At 64.5% G+C, this 25043-nt stretch overlaps 4 protein-coding genes across 5 annotated transcripts; 1 reads left to right on the top strand and 3 right to left on the bottom strand.

Annotated features, from left to right (window-relative positions):
• Nucleotides 1–747: 747 nt before the first annotated feature.
• On the bottom strand, nucleotides 748–11068 carry AXL (AXL receptor tyrosine kinase). 2 transcript variants are annotated; one of them, XM_069775056.1, is made up of 20 exons: nucleotides 10834–11068; nucleotides 9818–10016; nucleotides 9095–9195; nucleotides 8833–9015; nucleotides 7809–7889; nucleotides 7625–7740; nucleotides 6781–6976; nucleotides 6299–6438; nucleotides 5759–5894; nucleotides 5253–5282; nucleotides 4693–4819; nucleotides 4530–4612; nucleotides 4026–4121; nucleotides 3848–3925; nucleotides 3668–3760; nucleotides 3234–3355; nucleotides 2661–2770; nucleotides 1953–2112; nucleotides 1507–1644; nucleotides 748–1103 (listed from the first exon to the last, which is right to left on the bottom strand). In XM_069775056.1, exons 1-20 carry the CDS (start codon nucleotides 10904–10906, stop codon nucleotides 1026–1028), a joined length of 2340 nt encoding a protein of 779 aa, XP_069631157.1. In that variant the 5' UTR covers nucleotides 10907–11068; the 3' UTR covers nucleotides 748–1025. The 2 variants fall into 2 exon arrangements, with proteins under 2 accessions (XP_069631157.1, XP_069631156.1); XM_069775055.1 differs by having other exon boundaries at nucleotides 4693–4822.
• Nucleotides 11069–14442: 3374 nt separating this feature from the next.
• On the top strand, nucleotides 14443–17324 carry LOC138683562 (cytochrome P450 2C19-like). Its single transcript, XM_069775552.1, has 8 exons — nucleotides 14443–14734; nucleotides 14876–15188; nucleotides 15274–15434; nucleotides 15603–15777; nucleotides 15991–16131; nucleotides 16219–16397; nucleotides 16890–17031; nucleotides 17116–17324. The coding sequence occupies exons 1-8, from the start codon at nucleotides 14558–14560 to the stop codon at nucleotides 17244–17246; spliced, it is 1419 nt and encodes a 472-aa protein (XP_069631653.1). The 5' UTR covers nucleotides 14443–14557; the 3' UTR covers nucleotides 17247–17324.
• A 276-nt stretch (nucleotides 17325–17600) lies between these two features.
• Nucleotides 17601–20313, bottom strand: LOC138683407 (cytochrome P450 2F2-like). Its single transcript, XM_069775124.1, is given in 11 exon segments — nucleotides 17601–17729; nucleotides 17822–18008; nucleotides 18207–18394; nucleotides 18440–18581; nucleotides 18687–18863; nucleotides 18938–19048; nucleotides 19050–19099; nucleotides 19146–19295; nucleotides 19388–19550; nucleotides 19622–19746; nucleotides 20304–20313. Coding segments are annotated over 11 exon segments (1326 nt in total). The 3' UTR covers nucleotides 17601–17706.
• Nucleotides 20303–24681, bottom strand: RAB4B (RAB4B, member RAS oncogene family). Its single transcript, XM_069775553.1, has 8 exons — nucleotides 24440–24681; nucleotides 23611–23691; nucleotides 22908–23022; nucleotides 22210–22272; nucleotides 21951–22105; nucleotides 21779–21874; nucleotides 21509–21639; nucleotides 20303–21351 (listed from the first exon to the last, which is right to left on the bottom strand). The coding sequence occupies exons 1-7, from the start codon at nucleotides 24453–24455 to the stop codon at nucleotides 21524–21526; spliced, it is 642 nt and encodes a 213-aa protein (XP_069631654.1). The 5' UTR covers nucleotides 24456–24681; the 3' UTR covers nucleotides 20303–21351; nucleotides 21509–21523.
• Between the last annotated feature and the right edge of the window lie 362 nt (nucleotides 24682–25043).

Below are 25043 nucleotides of genomic sequence, written 5' to 3' on the forward strand. Positions count from 1 at the left end.
CTCCCCTGCCTGTGAGGATGGGGGCGAGCCCACAGGGAAGGCGCTCACTTCCCACTGGCTTCTTTCGCACGGAGGGCGGGGCGAGCCCAGCGCGGCTCTCATTGGCGGGCCGGGGGTTGTGCTGCCGCCTCCCATTGGCGGAGCCGCGGGCGGGCTGGGGCGGGCGCGACGCCATTGGGGGAACCCCGGCGGTGTCTACGCGTGCTACCGCCCCGCGCTGCCTAGCAACGAGAGCCGACCTCCTATTGGCTGACGGGCGGACAGCGCTGCATTCCCATTGGCCGAATCCCGGGCGCTTTGGGCCCGAACCCCAAATCCCGCCCCCGTGCCCCCCCCACGTCCACCCCCCGGCCCCTCACGCCCCCCAAAGCAGCCGAGACGGGTGCAGGACAAGGGGCTTTATGGGGGGGCCGACCACCGGGTCACCCCCTCCCGGGGGTCCCGAGGCCGCGTAAAGTGCAAGGCGGGGGGGTCCTGGGGGGGCTTCTGGCCTTTGGAGGGGTCCCAGGGGGGGCTTCGGTGTTGGGGGATGAGGGGGGGTGTCCTTGCCTTTGGGGGGGACTCCAGGATGTTCCAAGAGGCTGGGGGGGGGTCGGGGGGGGTCCCTCGGATGCCCTAGTACCTGGGGGGGGTGTCCTTGCCCGTGGAGGGGGGGGTCCCGGGATGCCCTAGTACCTTGGGGGGGTCCTGTCCCTCGGGGGGGGCACCCCGAGTCCATCCAGCGAGCAGAGAGGCACGGGGGGGGACCCTGGCAGTGAGGCGGGAGGGGGGCACCGCTCAAGCCCCCTCCTCAGAGGCAGCGCAAGGGGCTGGGGGGTCCCCGGGGGGCCGCCCGCTTTCGGGGGGGGGGGCCGGGCAGACCACATAACGCCCAGGAGCCCCCTCGGGTAGGGGGGGTGCGGGGAGGGCCGGGGGATCACCCCCATCCTTGCTTAGGTTGGGGGGGGGGGGGCCCGGTGGCACCCCCCTCCTCCATGTTGACGTAGAGGGGGTCGGGGGGTGGGGGCAACCCCCGCAGGGCAGCCTCAAGGGCCCCCCCCAGCTCCTCGAAGCTTGGTCGCTCCCGGGGGTCCATGGCCCAGCACCGGCGCATCAGCTCGTACCTGGGGGGGGCCACCCCCCCAAAACAGCCCGGGGGGCGGGGGGGGAGGTCAGGATCTCATGGGGCTTGAAGAACTTAGGGGGCTTTGGGGGGGGTCTTGGGGGGCTCAGAGGGGTCCCAGGGGCTGGGGGGGCCTTGGGGGGGTCCCAAGGGGATTGGGGGGGCTGGGGGTGATTGAGGTCCCAGGGGTCTGCGGGGGCGTCCTGGGGGGTCCCAGGACCTTGGTGGGTTTGGGGGGGGGGCATGGAGGATGTGGGGGGTACTGGGGGGCACTCACGGGGGGGGCCTGCAGGTGGTGGCCCTGGGTGATACTGGGGATATGGGGGGGGTGGCAGCAGATTGGGGGGCTCTGGGAGGGATTGGGGGGGTCCTGGGGGTTCCTGGGGGGGTGTGTGTACACTCACAGGTGGGGGGGGCAGAGGGGGGGGGGCCCGCAGGCGGTGGCCCTGCCGCAGGTAGTCGTAGACCTCGCTGTTCTCCACCCCGGGGTAGGGGGTCTGGCCCCGTGTGGCAATCTCCCACATCGTCACCCCAAAGGACCACTGCGGGGGGGGGGGGGCCAGGATCCACCTGCACCTCCGTACCCCCCAGGATCCACCTGTACCCCCGATCCCCCCCCAAGATCCACTCACATCCAGGATCCCCCCAGGACCCCTCAAACCCCCCTGGGATTCCCCACCCCTTGATCCTCCCCCACGACCCACCCACACCCCCCAGGATCCCCCCCCACCCCCAAGACCCCCCATACCCCCCTTATATCCCCCCGGGATCCCCCCCCCAGACTCCCCCCTCCCATTGTCCTGGGGGGGGTGGATGCCAGGGGGACACGGGGGGGTCCCGAGGGTCTCACCACATCACTCTTGGTGGTGTAGATGCGGTCGGCCAGGCTCTCCAGGGCCACCCACTTGACGGGGACAGGGGCCACCCGGCCCTGCCGGTAGTACTGCCCCCCCCCCATCTGCTTGGAGAGCCCAAAATCCGCCACGCACACCCGCAGGCGCTCGTCCAGCCTTGTGGGGGGGGGGGTGTCACCCCATCACCCTGTCACCCCATCTCCAGCCCAGCCCCATGTCCCCTTCCTCATCCCCATCCTCGTGTCCCCATATCCCCATCCCCGTTCCCTGCTTCTCCTGGTCCCAGTTCCCATGTCCCCCCATGACCCAATGTCCCCAGCCCAGCCCCATGTCCCCCAATGTCCCCCGTGTCCCCAGCCCAGCCCCGTGTCCCCTTCCTCGTCCCCATCCTCATGTCCCCATGTCCCCACATCCCCATCCCTGTTCCCTGCTTGTCCTGGTCCCAGTTCCCATGTCCCCAGCCCCATGTCCCCCCATGCCCCGTGTCCCATCCCAGCCCCATGTACCCCCCATGACCCTGTGTCCCCATCCTCATCCCCCTTCCCGTCCCATCCCTGTCCCCATCCCCATGTCCCTGTGTCCCCATCCTTGTCCCCATCATCCCCTTCTCCCCAGACCCAAGTCCCCCCACACCTCCCTCATCCCCCCATGCCCCCTGTGCCCTCCCTGTCCCATGCCCCCCCATGTCCCCCCCACGTCCCCACATGCAGTTCCTGGCAGCCAGGTCACGGTGGATGAAGTTCCTGCGGCTCAGGTACGCCATCCCCGCCGCGATGTCAGCCATGAACCCCACCAGCCTCCACAGCGGCAGCGCCTGGGGGGGGGTACCCCGCTCAACCATGGGCCCCCCCTCCCCAGGGACCTCATGTCCCCCAGACCCCCCCACCTCCTTAGACCCCCAGAGGCCCCCTCCCCGGCCCCCCCAAATCCCCCTCCAAGACCCCCCCTGACCCTCCCCAAGCCCCTCAGACCCCCCATGAGCCCCCCAGACCCCTCCAACCCCCCCTGAGTACCCTGGCCCCCCCAGACTCCCTGAGCCCCCTTGAACCCCAAGTCCCCCTGATCCCTCCAGACCCCTCCAAGCCCCCCCTGAGCCCCCCAGACCCCCCCAAGACTCCCTGAGCCCCCTTGAACCCCAAGTTCCCCATACTCCCCCGGATCCCCACCCTCCCTGAGCCCTCCAAGCCCCACTAAGCCCCCCAAATCCCCCAGACCCCCCTGGATCCCCACTGTCCCTGAGCCCCCCCCCCCAAGCCCCCCAGATCCCCCCAGCTGACCACAGGACTGTCCCCAAGGCGGGAGTAGAGCAGGAAGCTGTGCAGGTCCCCGTGCTTCATGAAGGGCAGGATGACGACGGGCGCGGGGAGCCCCTCAGCACCCCAACTCTGCAGGCACACCCCTGCCCCGGGGGGGTCAGCCCCGCTCGCTCATCTGGGACCCCCGGGACACCCCCCCCCCAAAAGCACAACAGACCCCAAATGGGGTGCACACCCTCCTATGGGGTGCAGACCCTAATACAGGGGACAGACCCAATGTGGGGTGCAGACCCCGAATGGGGTGCAGACCCTAATACAGGGGGGTACAGATCCCTATGGGGATTGCAGAACCTGGAATGAAGCTCCCATCCTGAACTCCATTGGGGTGGGGGGGGTGTCCCGGCAGCCCCCCATCCCCACGGGGGTCCCTGGGGTGGGGGTGGGGGGTCCCTCACCGATCAGCTTCATGACATTGGGGTGGTCGAACTCCTTCATGCAGACGGCCTCGCTGAGGAAGTCTTCCAGCTCCCCCCGGGTGCAGATGGCAACTGGGGGGGGGTTGGGGGTCAGAGGGGGACCTGGGGGGTCTTGGGGGGTCCCGAGAGACCCAGGGGAAGGAGGGGGGCTGTGCTCACTCTTCATCGTCTTGACAGCCACTTTGAGGACGCAGTTGTCCTGGTTGAGCTGCCCCTCCATGACGGAGCCGAACTCCCCTGTGGGAAACAAGGTGGGGGGGATCTGGGGGTGCCATGGGGTGGGGGGGGACCCCACTATGGGGGTGACCTGCAGGAGGGGGACCCCGGCAATACCCACCCTCGCCCAGGGTCTTGCCCAACACCACGCGGTGTCGGTCGACCATGACGTCCCGCAGCTTCTCCTTCAGCTCCTCGCTGATGCCCAGGCTGTTCACTGCGGGGACAGGGTGATGGCACCACTGGCATCACCGCTGGCACCCCGGGGGACCGCAGGTGGCATCGCAGCAGGCACCCCCCGGCACGGGGATGGCACCAGGGAGGGGTGCAGAGGGACTGGGGGGACATGGGGACAGGAGGATGCAGTGCAGGGGGACATGGTGCACAGGGATGGGAGGACACAGGGACATGGTGCAGGGGGACATGGGGACAGTGCAGGGGGACATGGTGCAGGGGGACATGGGGGGACGGTGCAGGGGGACATGGGGGGACAGTGCAGGGGGACATGGGGACACGGTGCAGGGGGACAGGGGGACATGGTGCAGGGGGACGTGGGGACATGGGGACAATGCAGGGGGACATGGGGACACGGTGCATAGGGATGGGGGGACACGGTGACACTCACGTGTGGCCTCAGTGGTGCAGCGGCTGTAGGAGCTGCGCATGTGGTACTGCACTGCTGGCTCCCCGCAGGGTGCAAAGGCCTCCCTGGGGGATACACACAGGTGGCTGCAGCAGGGTTGGGGGGGTCGGGGGGGTGTCCCACACCAGGGGAGGGTCCCGCTCACCCAAACCGCGTCTCCTTCCGCCGGCGCTGTGCCACCAAGATGCCCAGGGCCAGGGCCAGGCCGGCTAGCACAGCGAGGGCCAGCACCACCAGCCACCAGCCCCGGGCCAGCCCCGGTGCCAGGAGCACTGCTGGGGATGGCAGTGTGTCAAGGGGGGGACACACGGCCACCGTCGCCTGGCCCCCACCCCGGCTGTCCCATCCTCATCCTTGTCCCATCCCCATCCTCATCTCCATCCTCATTCCCACCCTCATCTTCATCCCCATCCTCATCTCCATCCTCATCCCTATCCTCATTTTCATCCCATCCCCATCCTCACCCTCATCCCATCCCACCCTCATCCCCATCCTCATCTCATCCCATTCTCATCCACACCTGCATCTTCATCCTCATCTCCATCTTCATCTCCATCCTACCCTCATCCCCATCCTCATCTCATCCCATTCTCATCCACACCTGCATCTTCATCCCATTCCCATCTTCATCTCCATCCTCATCCCCATCCCTGTCCCACCCCCATCCTTATCCTCATCCCCATCCCATCCCTGCAGGCTCCTCACCTGGCTGCGTCTCCAACAGTGTCTCTCCAGCTGTGGGGACAGGGGACACGGGGACGTCAAGGGGACAAGGGGATGTTGGGGGGGGAGATATTGGGGGAGACAGGGACAAAAGGGGGTGTGTGATGGGGACAAGGACATGGGGGTGATGGGGACAGGGATGTGGGGGTGACAGGGACAGGGACATGAGGGTGCTGGGGATGTGGGGGTGACAGGGATGGGGACATGGGGGTGACGGGGATGAGGACATGGGGGAGATAGGGACAAGGACATGGGGGTGACGGGGACAGGGACATGGGGGAGATGGGGACAGGGACATAGGGGTGCTGGGGATGTGGGGGTGCTGGGGACAAGGACGTGGGGGTGATGGGGACAGGGACATGGGGGAGATGGGGACAGGGACATGGGGGAGATGGGGATGTGGGGGTGCTGGGGACAAGGACGTGGGGGTGATGGGGATGGGGACATGGGGATGACGGAGACGGGGACGTGGGGGTGCCGTCACTCACGGGCAAGCAGCAGGACGGGGGGGCTCCAGGGTCCGTCCCCTGCCCCCGTGTAGGGGGACACGCGCACTGACAGGTTCTGCACGGCCGGCGCCAGCTCCAGCATCTTCTCCTGTGCCAGCCCCACATCCACCACCACCTGCCGGGGGGAGGACACCAGGGGGGCAATCGGGTGACAATGGCGTGAGCAATGGGGTGCAGCAGGTTGCAGGGGGGAGCAATGGAGTGCAGAAGGGAGCAATGGGTGCAATGGGGTGCAATAGGGTGCAGTGGGTTGCAGAGGGGAGCAATGGGGTGCAATGGGGTGCAGGGGGGTGCAATGGGGCACAGAAGGAAGCAATGGGGTGCAGTGGGGTGCAGAAGGGTGCAATGGGGTGCAGGGGGTGCAGAGGGGAGCAATGGGATGCAGGGGGCGCAGCGGGTTGCAGAGGGTGGCAATGGGGTGCAGAGGGGTGCAGTGGGTTGCAGAGTGGAGCAATGGGGTGCAGTGGGTTGCAGAGGAGAGCAATGGGGTTCATGGGGGTGCAGGGGGGTGGGCCACACCTCGGGGGCGTGGGCGCTGCGGTAGGCCAGCCGATACCCCCGCAGCACCCCGTTGAGGTGCCCCTGTGGTGCCGCCCACCGCACCCGTGCCCAGCTGCCGTCCCGCTCCACCGTCACGTTCTCGGGGGGGGCCCCCGGCACTGGGGGGGGGGTGTGTGTCAGCTGGGGGTCCCAGGCATCTGGGTGCCTGGCCCCCTCTCCCTATGGGGATTCCAACCCCGCAGTCCCATGGGGACCCCCACATCCAGCCCCCCCAACCCCCTGTTCCCCAATGGCATCCCCACATCCAGCCCCCCAGCCCCATGGGGACCCCCACATCCATTCCCCCCCCCAGCCCTCTGTTTCCCAATGACACCCCCACGTCCAGCCCCCCAACCCACCAGGACCCCAGTCCCCCAGCCCCATGGGGACCCCCACATCCACCCCCCCATTTCCCAATGGGACCCCCATATCCAGCCCCATGGGGACCCCCCCCCACTCACCACCCTCCAGCGTGGCCATGGGCACCCAGTGGGTCCAGGGCGAGGGAGCGTGGGTGCTGCAGCAGGAGACCCGTGCCCGGTAGGCGGTGAAGGGCTGGAGCCCCTCGATGCGGTGGGTGAAGGGGGGCACAGGCACCACCCGGTTGTACAGCCCCCCCAGGGGGACGCTGCTCAGGTCCTCGTCCTCAGCCACCGCCTGTGGGGACACGTCACCGGGGACCCCCCAACCCTCCGAGCCTGGTCCCATGGGCACCCCAACCTCAGGGGACACCCCTGGCCCCAGGGACACCCCAATCTTGGGGACACCCTGACCCCAGGGACACCCTGACCCCAAGAATGTCCCCACTGGGGACACCCTGATCCCAGGGACACCCCGATCTCGGGGACACCCTGACCCCAAGGATGTCCCCACTGGGGACACCCCTGGCCCCATGGACACCCTCACCTTGGGGACACCCCTGACCCCAGGGACACCCCAATCTTGGGGACACCCTGACCCCAAGGATGTCCCCACTGGGGACACCCCTGGCCCCATGGACACCCTCACCTTGGGGACACCCCTGACCCCAGGGACACCCCAATCTTGGGGACACCCTGACCCCAAAGATGTCCCCACTGGGCACACCCCTGACCCTGGTGACACCCCAATGGGGATGTCCCCAGCCATGGACGTCCCCCCATGCACCCCCTGGGGTAAATACCGTGCCCCCCGTGCCCCCCGTGTCCTCAGTACCCCCCATGCCCCCCTGTACCCTCCATGGCCCCCCGTGCCCCCAGTGTCCCCCATGTTCCCCATACCTCCCACGTCCCCCTGTGCCCCCCCCGGTGTCGTCCCCCCCCATACCTGGATGGTGCAGAGGCGCAGGGGGGTCTCCCCGCTGGCCCCCAGTTCCCAGGTCACCTCCAGCCAGTGTGGCCCCCTCCTCACCAGTCCCAGGTTTCGGGGGCGCTGGGGGACCACTGGGAGGGGTGGGAGGGGGTGAGTGGGACCCCCCCTTGCCCCCCCCCATTGTGCCCCCCCCACTCACCGGTGACGGTGGCAGTGCGGGAGGTGGTGACACCGCGGGCGTTGTGGGCTTCGCAGGAGAAGGAGCTGCTGCGGTTCAGACCTGGGGGGGGGCATGGAAAAAAGAGGGGGGAGTGTTGGGGGGCCCCCCTCCCCAGCATGGCTGTGGGGGGCATGAGGGGGTGCAGGAGGGATGGGGGAATGAGGGGGTGCAGGTGCACAAGGCGGGGCAAGAGGGATGGGGGGCAGAAGGTGGGGGGGTGCAGATGCACTAGGAGGGGGGCATGGGGGGGCACATGCAGGGGAGCAGGATGGGACCCCCAGACCAGACAGCCCATGGCCTTGATGGGGTGCAGCCCCCCCTCGGCCCCCACTCTCAGCCACAGGCCGGTGGGGGGGGTTGGGGGGGTCTGGGGGGCTGCCAAGATGCCTGGGTCTGCTGGGGTGACTCACAGTGACGTCACCTCCGGCCACCTGCTGTGCCCCCCAAGCTGAGTCACCTGGGACAGGGCAGCCCCCCCCGCCCCCCTGCTGGCATGGCTGGGCAGGAATGGCTGCCCCCCCCGAACCCCTCAACCCCCATCACCCCCAAACCCTGCTGCATCCTGACCCCCCTCCAACCTCCCCATTGTCCCCCAGCCCCCCCCGTTGCCCCCAGCCCCCCATTGCCCCCCAATGTCCCAATTACCCCCAGCCCCCCTTGTTGCCCCCAGTCCCCCCATTGCTCCCCAATGTCCCCATTGCCCCCATCCCCCCCATTACCCCCATCTCCCCCAGCACAGCCCAGCTCCCCATTGCCCCCCAATATCCCCATTGTCCCCCAGCCCCTCATTGCCCCCCAACCTCCCGATTACCCCCAGCCCCCCTTGTTGCCCCCAGTCCCCCCATTGCTCCCCAATGTCCCCATTGCCCCCATCCCCCCCATTACCCCCATCTCCCCCAGCACAGCCCAGCCCCCCATTGCCCCCCAATATCCCCATTGTCCCCCAGCCCCTTGTTACCCCCCAACCTCCCCATTGCCCCCAGCCCCCCCTGGCCCCTCTCACCAGGGACCAGCAGCATGGAGGGGGCCCTGGCCAGGGGGTCCAGCAGAGAGTTGAGGGGGGCCCCGTCCTGCAGCCAGAGCAGCCGCACAGGTTCGGGGGGGCCCCGGGCGCCGCAGCTGAGGTTAAAGGGGGTGTTGACCCCCACCTCCAGGTCCTGTGGCTCCTCCAAGAAGAAGGGCAGCCCTGGGGAGGGAGGGTGATGGTTAAGGGGGTGCCGGGGACCCTGATGGGTGCCCCCCCACCCATGGGTGCTACCGCTCACCTGCCAACTCCAGGTGAGCCTCGGTGGACAGGAGCTGCTCCCCGCCAGCACGTGCCCAGCACTGGTAGCGCCCAGCATCCGAAAGTTGCACGGCTGGGATGCTGCGGGACACCGCACCGTCAGGCACCGCACAGGGAGACACAGCACTGTACGGTGCAACGTGGCACGGGGCAACACGGCACAGCACAGTGCGACATGGCACGGCAAGGGGCAACACGGCACGGTGCGACATGGCAAGGGGCAACATGGAATGGTCTGGCACGGGGCAACATGGTACAGCACGGGGCAACACGGCACCGTATGGTGCGACGTGGCACAGGGCAATATGGCACAGCATGGTGCGACATGGTACGGCATGGGGCAACACGGCATGGCGTGGCACAGGGCGACACAGCATGGCACGGCACAGTGCAACATGGCACCAGACAACGGGGCCTAGGGCAACATGGCATGGTACGGCACAGTGCCACAGCACAGAGCAATGGCATGGCATGGCACAACATGGCATGGGACAACATGGTACATCACGGTGCACCGTAGTATGGGGCAACATGGCACAGTGGACCATGGGATGGCACGGCGCAACACAGTGTGGTGTTATGCAGCACAGCATGGTGCAATGTGGCACGGGGCAACACGGCATGGCACAGGGCAACATGGCACGGTGCAACATGGCACAGTGAAATATGGTGCTGGCTGTGCCGTCAGTGCGGTGTGGCCCACCTGAGCTGGCTGGTGCCCAGCCAGACGTCCTCGCTGAGCAGCACCTGGGCCTGGTCGCTGTCGGCCAGCTCCAGTGGGTGCCCGTCCTGCTGCCAGCCCATTTCGGGGGGCTCGCTGGCCCCCCGCACCCGGCATCGCAGCCGTACTGTCTTCCCCAGCGAGGAGGTGACGTTGGAGGGATTTTCCAGGAAGGACAGGGCTGGGGGGACACAGGGTGCATCAGCAGGGGTCCCCCAGGACCCCTACCACTCCCTGGGACCCCCACTGCCTCCCAGGAACCCCCTGTCCTCCAGGACCCCCCCCACCCCCTGGGACCCCCAATGCTCTCTGGGACCCCCCCCAGGACCCCCCCCCCAAGACCCCCACTGCTCTCTGGGACCCCTCCCACCCCCCAGTACCCCCCCACGGGACCCCCACCACACTCTGGGACCCTCACTGCCCCCCAGGACCCCCCCAGCCCCCTGAGCACCCCCCAAGTGCCTGGGGGGGGCCATCGTGCCCCCCAACAGGAGGTTGGGGGGGGGAACGGACACTCCATCCCAGACACCTGGGTCCCCGGGGCGGGAAGGGGGCCACGGCAGGGCGTGGGAAAGGAAATGGGGGGTCACGGCATCCCTGGCATCTGCCCCCCCCCCCCCCCCGCCTCCACGGGCGTGGTCACCGCAACCCCCCCCCCCCCCGGCCATAACCAGCCCCAGATGTCTGGCCGGGACGGCGGGGACGGGCGGTGGCCCCGGGCTGGGGTGGGGTGGGACGACGACAGCGTGCCCCCCCCGCTGGGGGCGGGCCCCGCTATGGGGCTAGCGGGGGAGATGGAGCAGCCCCGGGGGAAACTGAGGCACGACCGGGGACCCCCACACACACCTCCCCGCAAAGTGATCCCCCCGAAAGGACCCTCGTCCTGGCCCCCCCCCGGCAGAGTGTCCCATCGGAAAGTGGGTGACCCCCCTCCCAAAGTTCTTCTCCCCCCCGCCCCCCCTACCCTTTACCGGGGACCCCCCCCCCTCACCACTCACCGGGCGGGGCCGGTCCCGAGCCCAGGGCGGCGACCACCAGCAGAGCCAGCACCGCCGGTGTGACCCCCCCCATCGGCACCCACCGGGAGGGGAACGGAGCCGCCGGCTGCACCCCGCGGTGCCGGGACGGGCAGGGGTTAAGGAGGAGGAGGAGGAGGAGGAGGAGGAAGGACGGGGATGGCGGAGGAGGAGGAGGAGGAAAGTTTTTGCCGGGACGCACCGACCGCGCCCGAGGGGGATGGCGGGGGGGGGGGGCAGGAAGGGGGGTGGGGTGGAGCGGGACCGGGGGGAGCCCGAAACCGGGACCGGGATGGGGGGGGAGGAAGGAGGGGGGGGGGGGGTGGGAGTGAGGGGACCCCGAATAGGGACCGGAGGGGAGGGGGGGGAGAGCAAACCGGGATCGGGGGGGAGGAAGGAGGGGGGGGGGGTGGGAGTGAGGGGACCCCGAATAGGGACCGGAGGGGAGGGGGGGGAGAGCAAACCGGGATCGGGGGGGTGGGGGGGGCTGGACTGTGACCGGTGGACACCGAAACGGGGAGGAATGGACTGCGGGGACATCAAACTGGGGGGGCTGAATTGGGACTGGAGGGGGCTGAACTGGGACCAGGGGACCCCGAAACAAGACTGGGAGGGCTGAATTGGGACTTGGAGGGACCCCAAACTGGGACCGGGGGGCTGAACCAGGTCCAGGGGAATCCAAACCAGGACCGGGGGACCCCAAACCAGGACCGGGGGACCCCAAACAGGGACTGGGAGGGCTGGACTGGGACTGGGGGACCCCAAACCGGGTCTGGGGGGGCTGAACCAGGACCCAGGGACCCAACCAGGGTGGGCTGGACCATGGGGATCCCAAACTGGGACCAGTGGGAAACCCCAAATTGGACATGGGAGGCACGACGGGGGGGTTCAGGCAACAGTGGGGGTCCCCAGCCCGACCCTGGCAGCCCCCCCCACTCGGGTGCGACCCCCCCCCCCCCAGGCCCCTCGCAAAGGGGTGGGAGAGGAACTGGGGTGCAGGGGGACCCCGACTTCGGGGCCCTTCTTCCTCCCTGTCTCATACCGAAAGGGGAAGGGGCCGAAGGGAGCAGCGCTCCCCCCCCGGGCCGGATCCAGCCCACCTGCCGGGACTTTCAGCCCGGTTATTTTTACCCCCGGCCCCTCTGAGAGGACCCAGCACCCTGGGGTGACCCCTTGCCCCCCCCATCAATAGGGACCCCCCCCTCGAGGAGGGGGGTGAGTGGGGTCCCCCTGGGGGGGGGGGCCAGGGCTGTGGGGACCCTTGTCTTGGGTGTGGGGAGTTTGCACGGGCTCAGCCCTCTGCATGGGCAGGGGGGTCCCCCCGAGCCCCCCCACGATGCCCCAGTGATGCCCATATGCAACAGCAACATGCCCCATGTGAGGGTTGGACACCCCATGCAACACCAACACACCCTGTGCAAGGCTAGTGTGCCCTGTGCAACACCGACACACCCCGTACGAAGCTAATACACCTCGTGCAAGCCTTGCACCCCCTGTGCCATGCCAGCACTCCCCGTGTGACACTGACAGGCCCCATGTGATGCCACCGGCCTCGTGCAAGACCACAGCACCAGGGCTTGCGCCAACGTCAGCGCGTTCCTGCACCGGAGGAATTTCCTGCCGCCCCTGTTGCTGCTTTGGGTTGGTGGCATCATGGGGCCCCCCCTCCCCCCATGCTGGGGTGCAGATCCAGGGGGCCCCCCTGGATCTGCACCCCATGGCCAGGCAGCACCCACCCCCAGCACCCAGTTTACACCCCCCCAGTGGGGGACATGGGGCTGGGACAGGGATGGTGCTGGGGACACACAGCTGGGGATGGGGACGGGGCTGGGGGTACAGGGTGGGCATGTGGGGTGAGGACCTGGGGTTGGGACAGGGGATGGGGACATGAGACATGGAATGGGGACATGGGATAGGGACAGGGGACCCAGGGTGGGTGGGGACCCTGGGGTAGGGACAGGGCTGGCCCACGGGCTGAGTCAGAGTCCCCCCAGGCTGCTGTAGCGGCTGCCCCAGGGCTGGGGGGGTCCTGGAGCCCCCCAGGGTGTCCCCCTCCACCCTGCTGCTGGCATTATGTCACTGTCGCCCCCCCCTGCTGGGAACTGGCTGTGCTCCCAGTGATGCCGCGGGCCCTGGGCCAGTGGGGCCAGATCTGGGGGCAGCCATCCTATCCCCCAACTGTCACTGCGGCCACCCAGGATGGGGATAGGGACGAGGACGGGTGCGCCGGGAGTTTGGGGTGCACGAGCGATTCCCGCCTGGGCCCCAGCCCTGCACCCCCCCCCCCCCCGCACCCACCCTCCTGCCCCACCAAGGATCCACAGCTGCAGGTGCTGTGGGGTGCCACGAGGGCTGTGGGGTTCCCCAGGCACCCATCCGGCAGCGGTTACAGCCGGGTGCGGCACAGGGAGCGGTGATGGCAGCCTTGGCGCGGCACGGGCTGACATCAGGCCGCCGGTACGTGCCAGCCCAGCTGCGGCAAGGCCGAGCAGGGCCACGTGGCCCTGCAGCCATCTGGCATGACCAGGTCAGACCGCTGTGCCGTGCTGTGCTGCGTTGTGCTGCACTGTGATACGCCATGCCATGCTGCACCGTGCTGTGCCGTGCCATGCAATGCTGTGTGGTGCCACGCCATGCTGTGCTCCACTGTGATATGCTGTGCTGCGCCGTGCTGTGCCACACCATGCTGTGCCGCACCATGCCGTGCTGCACCATGCCATGTTGCGCCATGCCGTGCCGTGCTGTGCCCTGAGCTGGCTGGGCAGCACTGAACTGTTCCTAGGGGGTGTTAAGGGAGGTGGGCACCGGGGGGGGGGCACCGATCCCTGTCCCTGTGTCCCCTCCCCGGTGCTGCTCCTGTCCCCTCTGGGCTCTGCCCAACCCTGCAGCCCCTGGAGGGTGCGGGGGGGGGGATGCACCCCCACAGCCCCCTGTGCCCCTTTTCTAGTGCCCCATGGGTGGTACGGGGGGGTCCAGGACCCCGAGCATCATCTTGGGGGGACGCGGGGGGGGGGACAGGACCCTGGCACTGTACCTGCCCCCCATATCCCATCAGGGTACAAAGCCATGCAAAGCCCTGAGCTGAGCGCGCAAAGCCGTGCAGAGCCCTGAGCCGAGCCCAAGCCCCAAAGGGCCGGATCCAGCGTTGAGGCTGTGCAGAGGGGTTGCCAACGGCTCATGTGCTGCCAGGCCTTCATCCTCCTCCTCAGCTCCGGTCTCCTCTCCCCATCTCAGCTTTGGGACAGAGGGCTCAGGGCTGCCCCCCCAAGGGCTTGGGGTCCCCCCCCCCCGGCTGTGGCCGGTGGGTCCAAAGGCTGCAGGACCCCCGGTGCTCTGGCCGGGCAAAACCCGTACCCGGAGCCAGGAGAAACTACCGGCACCTCGCTGGTGGCTGCCAAGAGCACCGCATGCCTGGTGAGGGGACATGGTTTGCAAGCAAAGGGACGGGGGTTGCAACAGGCAAAGGGACAGCTGAGGGTGCTCAGGGTGCCAGGGGCTGCTGGCACCCACCGCAGTGTGGGGAGGGCAGGGTCCCCTTTGCTCCCCCCGGCCCGGCTTCAGGTCCCTGACACACACGGCGAGCAGGTTGCCTTCTCAAAAGTGTCCCCAAAGGTAATCGACTGTCCGGTAGCCCCGGCTGCGCCGCCACGACCTCGCCAGTGCCGGCAGACTTTGCTCCTTGCCTCTGAACCAGGCACCAGCAGCCATGGAGCCGGTGGGCACTGTCACCGCCATCCTCCTTATCCTAGTGGTCATGGCCCTTGTAGCCAGGTGGAAAAAGGAATGGCGGAGCCAAAATTACCTGCTGGGGCCACTGGCACTGCCGGTCATCGGGAACCTGCTGCAGCTCAGGGCTGCCAACACCTGCAAGACCTTCCGCAAGGTGAGTGGGGGGCCAAAACCCCCGGGGTGCCGATACCGAGCCCCTGGCATGCTGATGTTGAGCACCCCAGGGTGCCGATGCTGAGACCCCCGGGGTGCCATGACCCACACTGGGGTGGGGGGTTGTCGCTTTGTGCCACAGCTGAGCAAGAAGTACAGCCCCATCTTCACCCTATGCTTCGGCTCGGAGCGGGTGGTAGTGGTCGTCAGCTACGAGGTGGTGCGGGAGGTTTTGGTGAACCGCAGGGATGAATTCACTGACCGGGGTCAGTTCCCGTTGGCGGAAAAAACCAACAAGGATCTCGGCATCTTCATGAGCAATGGGGAGACATGGGTACAGACCCAGCCCTTCACCCTCACCATGCTGCGGGATTTCGGCGTGGGCAAGAGGAGCGTGGAGGAGCAGGTCCAGGAGGAGATGGGGCTGCTGCTGCAGGAGCTGGCGCAGGCCAAAGGTGGGTGGCGGGGTAGCGGTAGGATCATGGTGGAGCCGGGGAGGGGGATCCGGCCCTGCCATCGTCACCATCCCTGCCGCCGCAGGGCAGCTTTTCGACCCTGCCATACTGCTGAGCGCAGCCATGGGCAACACCATCTGCCACATCCTTGTCAGTGAGCGCTTCAGCTACAGCGATGAAGAGTACCACCACGTCCTCTGGCACCTTGCTGAAAATTTCCACTTGGAGAGCTCCATTGCTGGGCAGGTAAGAGGTTTGGGGGGGGGCCCTCTGGCCCTGGCCTTGCCAACACCATGCCAGCTCACCGGCACCGTACCATCTTGCCAGCACCGTGTTACCTCTCCGGCATCAATGCCACCTCTCCGGCACCATGCTGCCTCACTGACACCGTGCCACCTGGCTCTTTCCTGGCAGCTCTGCACCATCCTGCCCAGTCTGATGAACCGCCTGCCTGGCTCCCACCAAACCTTCTTCCAGAACAATTCCTTCGAGGAATTTTTGGCCAGGAAAGTGGTGGAGCACAAGGCCACCCTGGATTTGGAGGCACCCCAGGATTTTGTGGATGCTTTCCTCTGCAGGATGGAGCAGGTGGGGTGAGGGGACCCCTGAGCATCATCTTGGTGGGGGACAGGACATAGGGTGCCATCCTGGGGCGGGAAATGATGTGGGGTTGGGGGGAGACAGGACCCTGGGATTTCATGGCCATGCCAGGATTTTGGGGATGCTTTCCTCTGCCGGCTGGAGTGGAGGGGGGGGGCAACCTCCTCCTCTTTCCTGTCTCCCCCCCCCCAAAAAAAAATCCAGAAGGGGAACCCCAGGATGGCTTTCAGATGGGATAACATGCATGCAATGGCATTTGACATGTTTGTGTCCGGGACAGAGAGCACCAGCATCACCCTCCGCTACTGCCTGATGCTGCTGCTGGAGCACCCCAAGGTGGCAGGTGGGGGGCACAGCCATGGGTGTTGGGGGGGGGGGGGGGCCCACACACACATGCCACCGGCCTCCCCCCCTCAAATGCCTTCATCAGGGAAGGTGCAGGAGGAGATTGAGCGGGTGATGGGGAGGGAGCAGACCCCCACCCTGCAGGACCGGGGGGCGATGCCCTACACCAAAGCTGTCCTTCATGAGATGTTGTGGTTCCTCGACTTCGCCTTCATCCGGAGGGCGAAGCGGGATACGCAGCCCGGTGGCTTCATCATCCCCAAGGTGCTGCTCATTAGCCAAGGCAGATTCCTCATATTTAATCGCTCCTGATTAATCATGGATTGCATCGCTTGATCATTGATCGTCAATCGCACGACCCTTCACCAACACCGTCAATTAGAAATCATTCTTAACCGCATGATGTTCTGCATTGTTGGCTATTAACTGCGTGATGCACTTTGTTATTGCTTATTGATTGCACGTCCACATGATAATCGTTGATGATTGATCGCCCGATATGCTTCGTCATCGATCGACTGCCCCATGTACTGCATCAGCGCTTATCGACAGTGCTGCGTGCTTAATCATTGACTATTAACTGTGCAACCTGCTTCGCCCTCACTTATCGATTGCTTGTTAATCATTGATTAGTGTTTGCACAGCCCTGATTTTTGATTACTGATGGCATAGTGTGGTTAAGCATTGATTACGGCCCCCCCACAAGCCACGGTTGGGGGCTGGGGGGGGGGGTCACCCACAGCCTCCCCCTCCCAGGGTTGCACCACCTACCCCGTCCTGAGCTCGGCCCTGCGGGACCCCCGCCACTTCAAAAACCCTGAAGCCTTCAACCCCCGTCACTTTTTGGATGAAAAGGGAGGGTTCAAGAAAAGCGAAGCCTTCATGCCCTTCTCTGCAGGTGGGTGGCACATAAAGACCACCCCCGCATTGGGGAGGGGGGGGGGACACACCTCCAGGTAACCCCCCCCTCTTTTCCCCACAGGGAAGCGTATGTGCCTGGGGGAGAGCCTGGCGTGGGCGCAGCTCTTCCTCTCCCTCACTGCCATCCTGCAGCGCTTCCAGCTCCAGCACACCCCCCCCCCAACCTGCATCCCAAAGTCAGTGGCATCATGAACATCCCCCAGCCCTTCGAGCTTTGCTTCTGCCCCTGCTGACGTGCCCCCCCCAACCCCGAGATGGCACATCACACCCCAGGATGGAGACACCCCCCCTCCTGATACGTTTGCACCCCTGCAGCATAACAGCTTGTCCCCCCATAAACAGCATTTTCCCTCTGCAACCCACGGCTGTGGCTCTGCATCCCCCTCGGAGCCCTCCCTGGGACACACACGAGACTGGTGACCCAGGGTGGGAGGGGGGGGGTGTCTCAGTGACCCCAAATGGGAGCAGGGTGTCCCCCCCCCCCCCGAGCCTGTGGAAGCAAAGACGTGAGATGTGTGTGGGAGAGCGAGGTGGCTTTACTTGGCAGGGGGGTTTCAACGGGGGATGAGGGAGAGGCGATGGGGAACGTCCCCTGACCCTAACCCGCTGGATTCAGGGGTGATGTCAATGGTGGCCTGGTCCTCCTCCACCTTCAGCTGGAAATGGCAGAGGATACTAGTGAGGAAGATGAAGAGCTCCATCACGGCCAGGCCTTCGCCCAAGCACACGCACTTCCCTACAAGGCAATGGCCGTCAGTGTCTCTTACCAGTGGGCTGGGGGTGGTCCATGGCCTCGTGCCACCCCCCCACATCTGTAGAGAAGGCCATGAAGGCATCATTACGTTTGAAGCATCCGTTCTCATCCAAAAAGTGTGCAAGGTCAAAGGTCTGGGGGTTGGCAAACTGGCTGGGGTCAAACTGGGATGTGCAGAGCAGCGGGATGACGTTCATGCCCTGGGTGCAGAGGGAGAGGGGGTCAGGGGGACCACGGCAGGTGGGGAGAGGGCTCCCGCAGTGCTCCAGGGACACGGGGGGCCCCAACGCAGCACCCCAGGGATGCTGCGGTACCCCAGGGATGTTTGGGGCCCTGACATGGCACCCCAGGGATGCTGCAGCACCCCGTGGCCATCGCCTGTCTGCCTGCTGCAGTACCTTGGGGATGGTGTAGCCCCAGAGCTGGACATCCCATGTGGTGGTGTGGGGCACCCCCATGGGCACAATGTCAGCAAAACACTAGATCTCGTGGATGACAGCGTCGACATAGGGCATGCAGCTCTGGTCCTCCATGCAGGGGCTGCAGTGGCGGCCGATCACCTGGTCGATCTCCTCGTGGAGCCGGGCTGGGGACGGGGAGGGGGGTCAGTGCTGTGCCATTCCCCCAGTACCTTCCACCTCGGGGTGCCGGAGCAGGATCCAGAACCCATATTTGAGGGTGGAGCTGACGGTCTCAGTCCCCTCAAAGAAAAGGTTGATGGCAGTCTTGGAGAGCGTGTCCTTGATGATGTGGGTGTCAGGGTTCCCCTTCTCCTGCCAAGGGAGGGGGAGAAGGGCCCCCCCTAGTCGCACGCCAGTGCCAATGCTGGTTTTGGCACCCTGCAGGGAAGTTTGGCATGCCAGGGATGAGGTGGGTACCTGCTGCATCTTCAGGAGGAAGCAGTCAATGAAATCCCAGGGGTTTTGGGGGTCCAACATCTGCCGGTTCCTCCACACCCACTCCCCCACGAATTTGGCCAGCCGCAGGTAGTTGGTGTAGATCTGCCAGTGCGGCCCCGGCACAAACAGCATGATGTTGAGGAAGATGAAGAGCAGCTGCGGGAGGAAGAGAAGGTGAAACGGGGTGGGGGAACATGATCCAGGGAAGGGGGGGCCCCCCAAATTCCCACCTGCCCCCAAGTCGAGCTCATCAGCTTCCAGTTGGTGTTGATGAGCCCCATGAGGGCGAGGAACCGCTCGTCCCCATACTCAAAGCGTTCCCCGAAAACCAGCCAGCAGATGGATGTTGGAGCCAGTGCAGCTCAGCAGGAAAGTGGGGTCGAAGGGCTGCCCTAAAATTGGGGGGGGGAGCAGGGGGGGCTCTCAGGGGGGCTGTACCGTGGGTCTGATAGAGGTGTTGGATCAGATGCTGGGCTTCCTCGCGGACTCGCTCCTTGGCACTGCGCTTGCCCATTCCGAAACTCTTCAAGGTGACGATGGCGAAGCACCGCAACTGCCGCCAGCGTTCCCCGGTCCCGTAGAAGATACCTGGAGCTGGGGACACCCCCCCTCAAAAAAGGGGGTCAGACACCGCCAACGGCTCCCTGAAAAACCCCATGGCAACATCACGGGGGTCTCACCATTGCCATGGCTCCACTGTTGGACAGCCAGGAAACCACCGCAGCCACTGAACTCCTCAGTACGGTTGATCAGAGCTTCCTTCAGCAGCCAGTACCCGGAGAGGACGACACGGGGCCGGGAGCCTAGGTGGAAGGTGAAAATCTCACCGTAGGTCTCACTGAGCTGTGGGGAGAAGGATAAGGTTTGAGGGGGGAGCCATCCCAGCCTTGGAACCCCCCCTCCCCAGGGCTCACCTGGCAGAGGGAAGCAATGAGCTGGATCACCTCCACTTGCAGCACGTTCCCCAGGAGGAGTAAGGGGGGGTCGGTCCGGGGGGTAGGTTGCCCCCCTGTCACCAGCCCCAAAGAAGCAGCAGCCCCTGACACCCAGCACCAGGGTGATGCTCAGCACCCCGCTCACCTCTATCCTCCTCACCTTGATTTATAGAGCCCCCCTCCCAACCCCCCCGATTAACCAACCCTGAAGGAACTGGTGGGGCTGGCACCCTCAGACACCCCAGGAGGGACGGACAGACAGACAGTAGCCCTGGTGCCGTTCCCCTGCAGCTGTTAATGATAAACCTGTGCGTGCCAATGCCAATCCCCCCCCCCCCCCCCAAACCCTGGACACCCCCACCTTGGTGACAGTGGGGCTAGTCTGGGAACTGGGTCCCCAAAACTAGGTGTCCCCCCTACTTGGGAGCAGCCCAGGAAGGGGCAGAGGGGAGCACCCACCCCCCCAGAACCCCAAGAGTGACAAAGGAGGTAGCACATGGTAGGGGGGGGCAGACAAAAAGCCAAGGGGCTGCAGCTCAGGGATGGGGGGCCCCCCAAACCCACCCCTGCACCCCAACAGTACCCCAGGAGGGGGATTTGGGGCAGGCACACCCCACCGTGGTTGCTCCCCCCCCCAAAAACAAGCAGTGGAGCCACGCACTGGAAAACATTGATACTTTATGTACGAGTCACATTTTCACAGCCTGGAGGGGAGGGAAACTTGCCTTTTTTGGTGTTTCTTTTGCTTTTTTTTTCCCCTCCTTCCTTTTTCCAGAGGAAAAAAAACAAAAACAAAAAACAACTAGGACACAGCCCTGGCTCCCCCAGGACCCCCCCACCCCGGCAAGTGCAATAAATAACACAAAGAGAAGCAGAAAAGAAACACCCCCACACACACACACACTTTGGGGTGGGGGACAGGGACCTGGCTGGAGGTGGACGGAGCTGAAGGGAGATGTTGTCCCCAAAGGAGGGAAAATCAGAGCCCCTGTGGGTGCCTGGGGACCCCCCCCCCAGGGGCTCATCCTGCAGGGAGGAAGCAAGGGGGGGGCTGGGGACAGGTGAGTAGCTTCCAGCACAGGCAAGTGACATCCCCATCCCCCCCTCCCTAAAGTGACAGTGGAGGGTTTAACAACATTGTGTCCATCCTGTCGTCATCCTCCCCCCCAAAAAATCCACCTTTTCTCTCATGGCAGGGGGAAGTGGAAATGCAAAGTGGAGACCACGCACACACACACAAAATAAAGGCAAAACCCAGGGGGCTGGGCAGGGACACACCCTCCCCCCTCCCCAGCACTTGGGGACAAGCCACCCCTCTTGGCCACACTGCAGGGGGGCCTGTCCCCCCACCCTGGGCGAGGCAGGGACCCGCCCCTCCATTCAAGCACCCTGAAATGCTGCCAGTAGCAGCATCTCGGAGGAGTGTTTTGTTTTCAAACAAGCTGAATACAACCCAACCTGCTCAGGGGGCATGTGTGTGGGGGACAATGCACAACGTAGCCCACCAGGCCAGCAGCTGGGGGGAACAACGAGCAGCGGGCGAGGAGCATTTGCCAGAAGCCACCTCGGTCAAATACAATCAAAACAAGGCATTTGCCACAGAGGTAAACTTGAGAGTCCCGGGGCTTCTTAGGATGAGAAGGGGACAAATGGTACGGGGGGGGGCTCCTGGGGAAGCTGGGGGGGCTCAGCAAGCGAGGCACATGGTCCTGGTGGCAGGGGAAAAAGAAAAAACAAACAAGGAAAAAAAAAAAGAGGTTTGTAGCAACGCTGTGACATGGTGGGTGTCATCTGACCCCTTCTCCCACAGCCAGGGTGTGAGTTGGGGGGCCGGGCAGCTCCCCCCCCCCGGCACGGGGATCTCACCTTGGGCACAGGCATTTAGCAACTGCACTGCTGCCGGCTTTGCACCTGAGCTCCCCGGGGCTGCCGCAGCTGGCGAAGGGAGGCGTCTCCATACTGGATCCCTGAGCCCATCCTCTCCGGGTCAAGTTCACCTGAGTCGGATGGATAAAGTCCAGGAGGGGGGTGAGGGGAAGGATTAAAACTTCCGTTGGGATCCAAAACCTCCTGGTCCCATGGGGACCCAAAACCTCCCTTCCCCACCCTGGAAAAGCCAAATCAGAGCTGCCGTACCTGATTCGATTTTGTTTAATATGGTCCTCGCACATTTTAAGAAGGCTTCTTCCACATTCTCTCCCGTCAGGGCACTGGTCTCCAGGAACATGAGCTCTGGTTAGTAAGAGAAGGCTCGTTACTTCAACCGTAATTAGCCCCAGGAGCCAGTGTTTCTCTCCACATCCCTCACCGTTCTCCTGGGCAAAGCGCGAAGCCTCCAGGAACGTCACCTCCCGGTCGGCATCCAAATCCTTCTTGTTCCCGCAGAGGATGATGACGATGTTGGGGCTGGCAAGGGTGCGGGCATCCGTCAGCCAGTTGGTCAGTGCGTTGTAGGTCTCCCGGCTGGATTGGGGGGGGGGGGGGGGGGCAGAAGCAGGGGGTGGGGTGCTGAGCCCCAATTTTCCCCAGTACCGAGGGGGTCAGGGCTCTGCGGCCGGGGAACCCACCTAGTGATATCATACACGAGCAGCGCTCCAGCTGCGCCCCGGTAGTAGCTTCTAGTCACCGACCTAAGAAGGAAGAGGAGGAGAGAGGAGGCACAAACAAGAGAACCCAACCCTCCAGTTTGAGATCGGGGGCCCTCTTCGTGGGCTGCGCTGCTGGGAAGGGAGGAAAAGCTCCACAGGTAACTCGAGCAGGGACAGTGTTTTTAGGACCCTTGTCTCAAGCAGGGTGCCAATATTCTTATTTAATTGCTGGGGGAGTTCTGGTCCTCCGGCACCCTCGGTTTGCCAAGGAAACCTCTAGAGAGGGATCCAGACAGGTTGGATTGATGGGTTGAGGAGATTCAACAAGGCTGAGTGCCGGGTCCTGCACTTGGGTCACGAGAACCCTAGGCTGGAAAAGGATCAGCTGAAGATAAGCTGGCAGCGTGGCCAGGTCGCCAACAGCATCCTGGCTTGCATTGGGAATAACGTGGCCAGCAGGACTAGGGAAGGGATTGTCCCCCTGTGCTCGGCACCTCGACTGCCATGGTGGCTTTTGAGTCCCAAGAGAGAGATTGAGGTACTGGCACCCGGTTTCCTTTTGGAAAGGGAGTTTAAAAATAATTAAAAAAAAAAAAGCCCCAAAAAAGCCAGCAGATGTTGAAGACAAGTGTTTGTGCATGGCTCCAGCACCATGAGGTGTTTTTTTTTTCCTTTACCTGAACCTCTCCTGCCCGGCCGTGTCCCAGATCTGCAGCTTCACCGTCTTTCCACCGACGTTGATGACCTTAGAGCCAAATTCCACCCCGATCGTGTGGTTTGAATCTTGTTTGACTGCAGAAACAAGAGGTGCCCGATACGCTACCAGCCAGCTACGAAAGAACAATTCAGCTTCCCACCACGCCTGGGATCTCAGCTCCTCGGGCAAACCCCACCATGCTCCAGCACGACTTTGCCACCTGGATTATCCCCCGGCGAAGGGAAGCTCGTTACAAGACAATTTTGCAAGCAAGGACCTTGCCAGCATACATGAAATTAAACCTGCAAAGCGCCAAGGAGGAGGGGTGCCTAGCATTTTGCTTCCAATTAAGCAGGCTCAAAGCCTTCCTCCACCCCATTACAAAAGAAAATTGAAGGTTTCAGAAAAGAGAGAGGCAAAGTTTCAGCATTTTGTAGCAAAGCTCCATTTATCCACCAAAGCGTAAAAGCTCTTTTCCAGCGCTGGACCTAGCAAGGAAGGGTTGAGGCTCCAGAACACAAAAAAAACCAACCCCAGCAAAACAACAAACCCCACTTTTTTTTCCACTAGCAAAAGGTCCCACAGAGAAATATTTCGGCAGTGTTTTCCAGCAGCCTGAGAGACAAATCTGGTTGGGAGAGAGCCGGCACAGCAGCAATAAAACCCAAAGTAAACCAACTTACATTTGTTTTCAATGAATTGATGGAGGAGGCAGGACTTCCCCGTGCCGGCACTCCCTATCACGAGGAACTTGAAGAGGAAATCTGAAGAGGAAGATTAAAAGAAAAAAAAAAGTGTTTTTACACTCAAGGTGTGTCAAGCAGCAACGGGACGGGTGGGGAATGGCCATGAGGAGCAGCCCCCGCAGAGGGGAATAACCTTGGGGAAGCGATTTCACACCTGGCTACGCTCCCTCCCTTTCAAACTCAGCAAAAACCACCCAGAAAAGTCCCCAAGAAGCATTTTTTTCCCTTGATTCAGTGCCCAGCAAAAGCAGGAGGCACCAAAAGGGACCCAAATCCCCCACACGTGGGGTGTCACCTCCTGGCATTGGGTCCCCTGTGAACTGTCACGGCCTAGGAGGAAAGCGGGGGGGGGGGGGGGGGGGGGGCGTGTGAAGGGCAACACCCCACGGCTGCTTGCCCCATAAGCACCCTATAGGGGCCTCAAGTGCCCCCCACCCGCCCTGCACCCCTATGCAGAGCCCCGTATGCTCCCTGTATGGCCCCATCCCACACAGAGTTCCAATATACCCATACCCTGCAGGGCCCCATATGGAGCCCTATATGCTCCCAATAGGGCCCCCATCCCACACAGGGGCCCAATATACTCCCTATAAGGCCCCACAGACGCCCCCCCCCCCCCCCCAATCCCACACAGGGGCCCACAGACCCCCTGTAGGGCCTCCACCCCACACAGGGCCCTACACACTCCCTATAGGGCCTCCATCCCACATAGGACCCCCAAGCCTGACACCCCCCTACCAGGCCGGCCGAAGCCCCCCCGACCCACCGTAGGTCTCGGACATGGCTGGAACCGCCAGGCCGGCCCACCACCACCAGGCCGTACGGAAGGAAGCGGGCACAATATGGCAGCGCCCAAGCGAGCCGCTTCCGGGTTCTGTGCGCCTGCGCGGAGAGGTGGTCACCAGAAAGGCGGAGCCAGGTTCAAGGAAAGAGGCGTGGCGAATGCGCGTGGGCAGGGGGGCGCCGGGATCCTCGGTCCTAAACTCCGCCCGGCCCCAAACCGCTCGGGGAGGGCCGTCCCCAAAGCCCTCCCCCAAGCCCGGAGACCCCCTCCAGCCCCGACGTCCCCCAATCCTGACCCTGGCCCCAACCCCCTCCCCCCCCCAGCAGCAGAGCAAACAAGCGGTGGGACACAGAGGGGTTTATTTTGGGGGGTGTGTGTGTGGGTGAGTGTGTGAAGAAGCTCCAGGTGCAATGTCTGCAGAGAGACCCTGGGTACAATGCTTGGGGGGGAGGGGGGGCAGACCCCCCCCGGAGGTTGGAGAGGGGTGGGGGGGAGGGGTAAAGGAAGGAGTGGGGGGGGTGAAGGGTCAGCCACCTTGGGGCAAACTTACCTTTGGGGGGGTGGGATGGGGGGGAAGGGGGGGTAG

The sequence above is a fragment of the Haliaeetus albicilla genome, chromosome W, assembly GCF_947461875.1.
Source record: "Haliaeetus albicilla chromosome W, bHalAlb1.1, whole genome shotgun sequence".
Lineage (NCBI taxonomy): Eukaryota > Metazoa > Chordata > Aves > Accipitriformes > Accipitridae > Haliaeetus > Haliaeetus albicilla.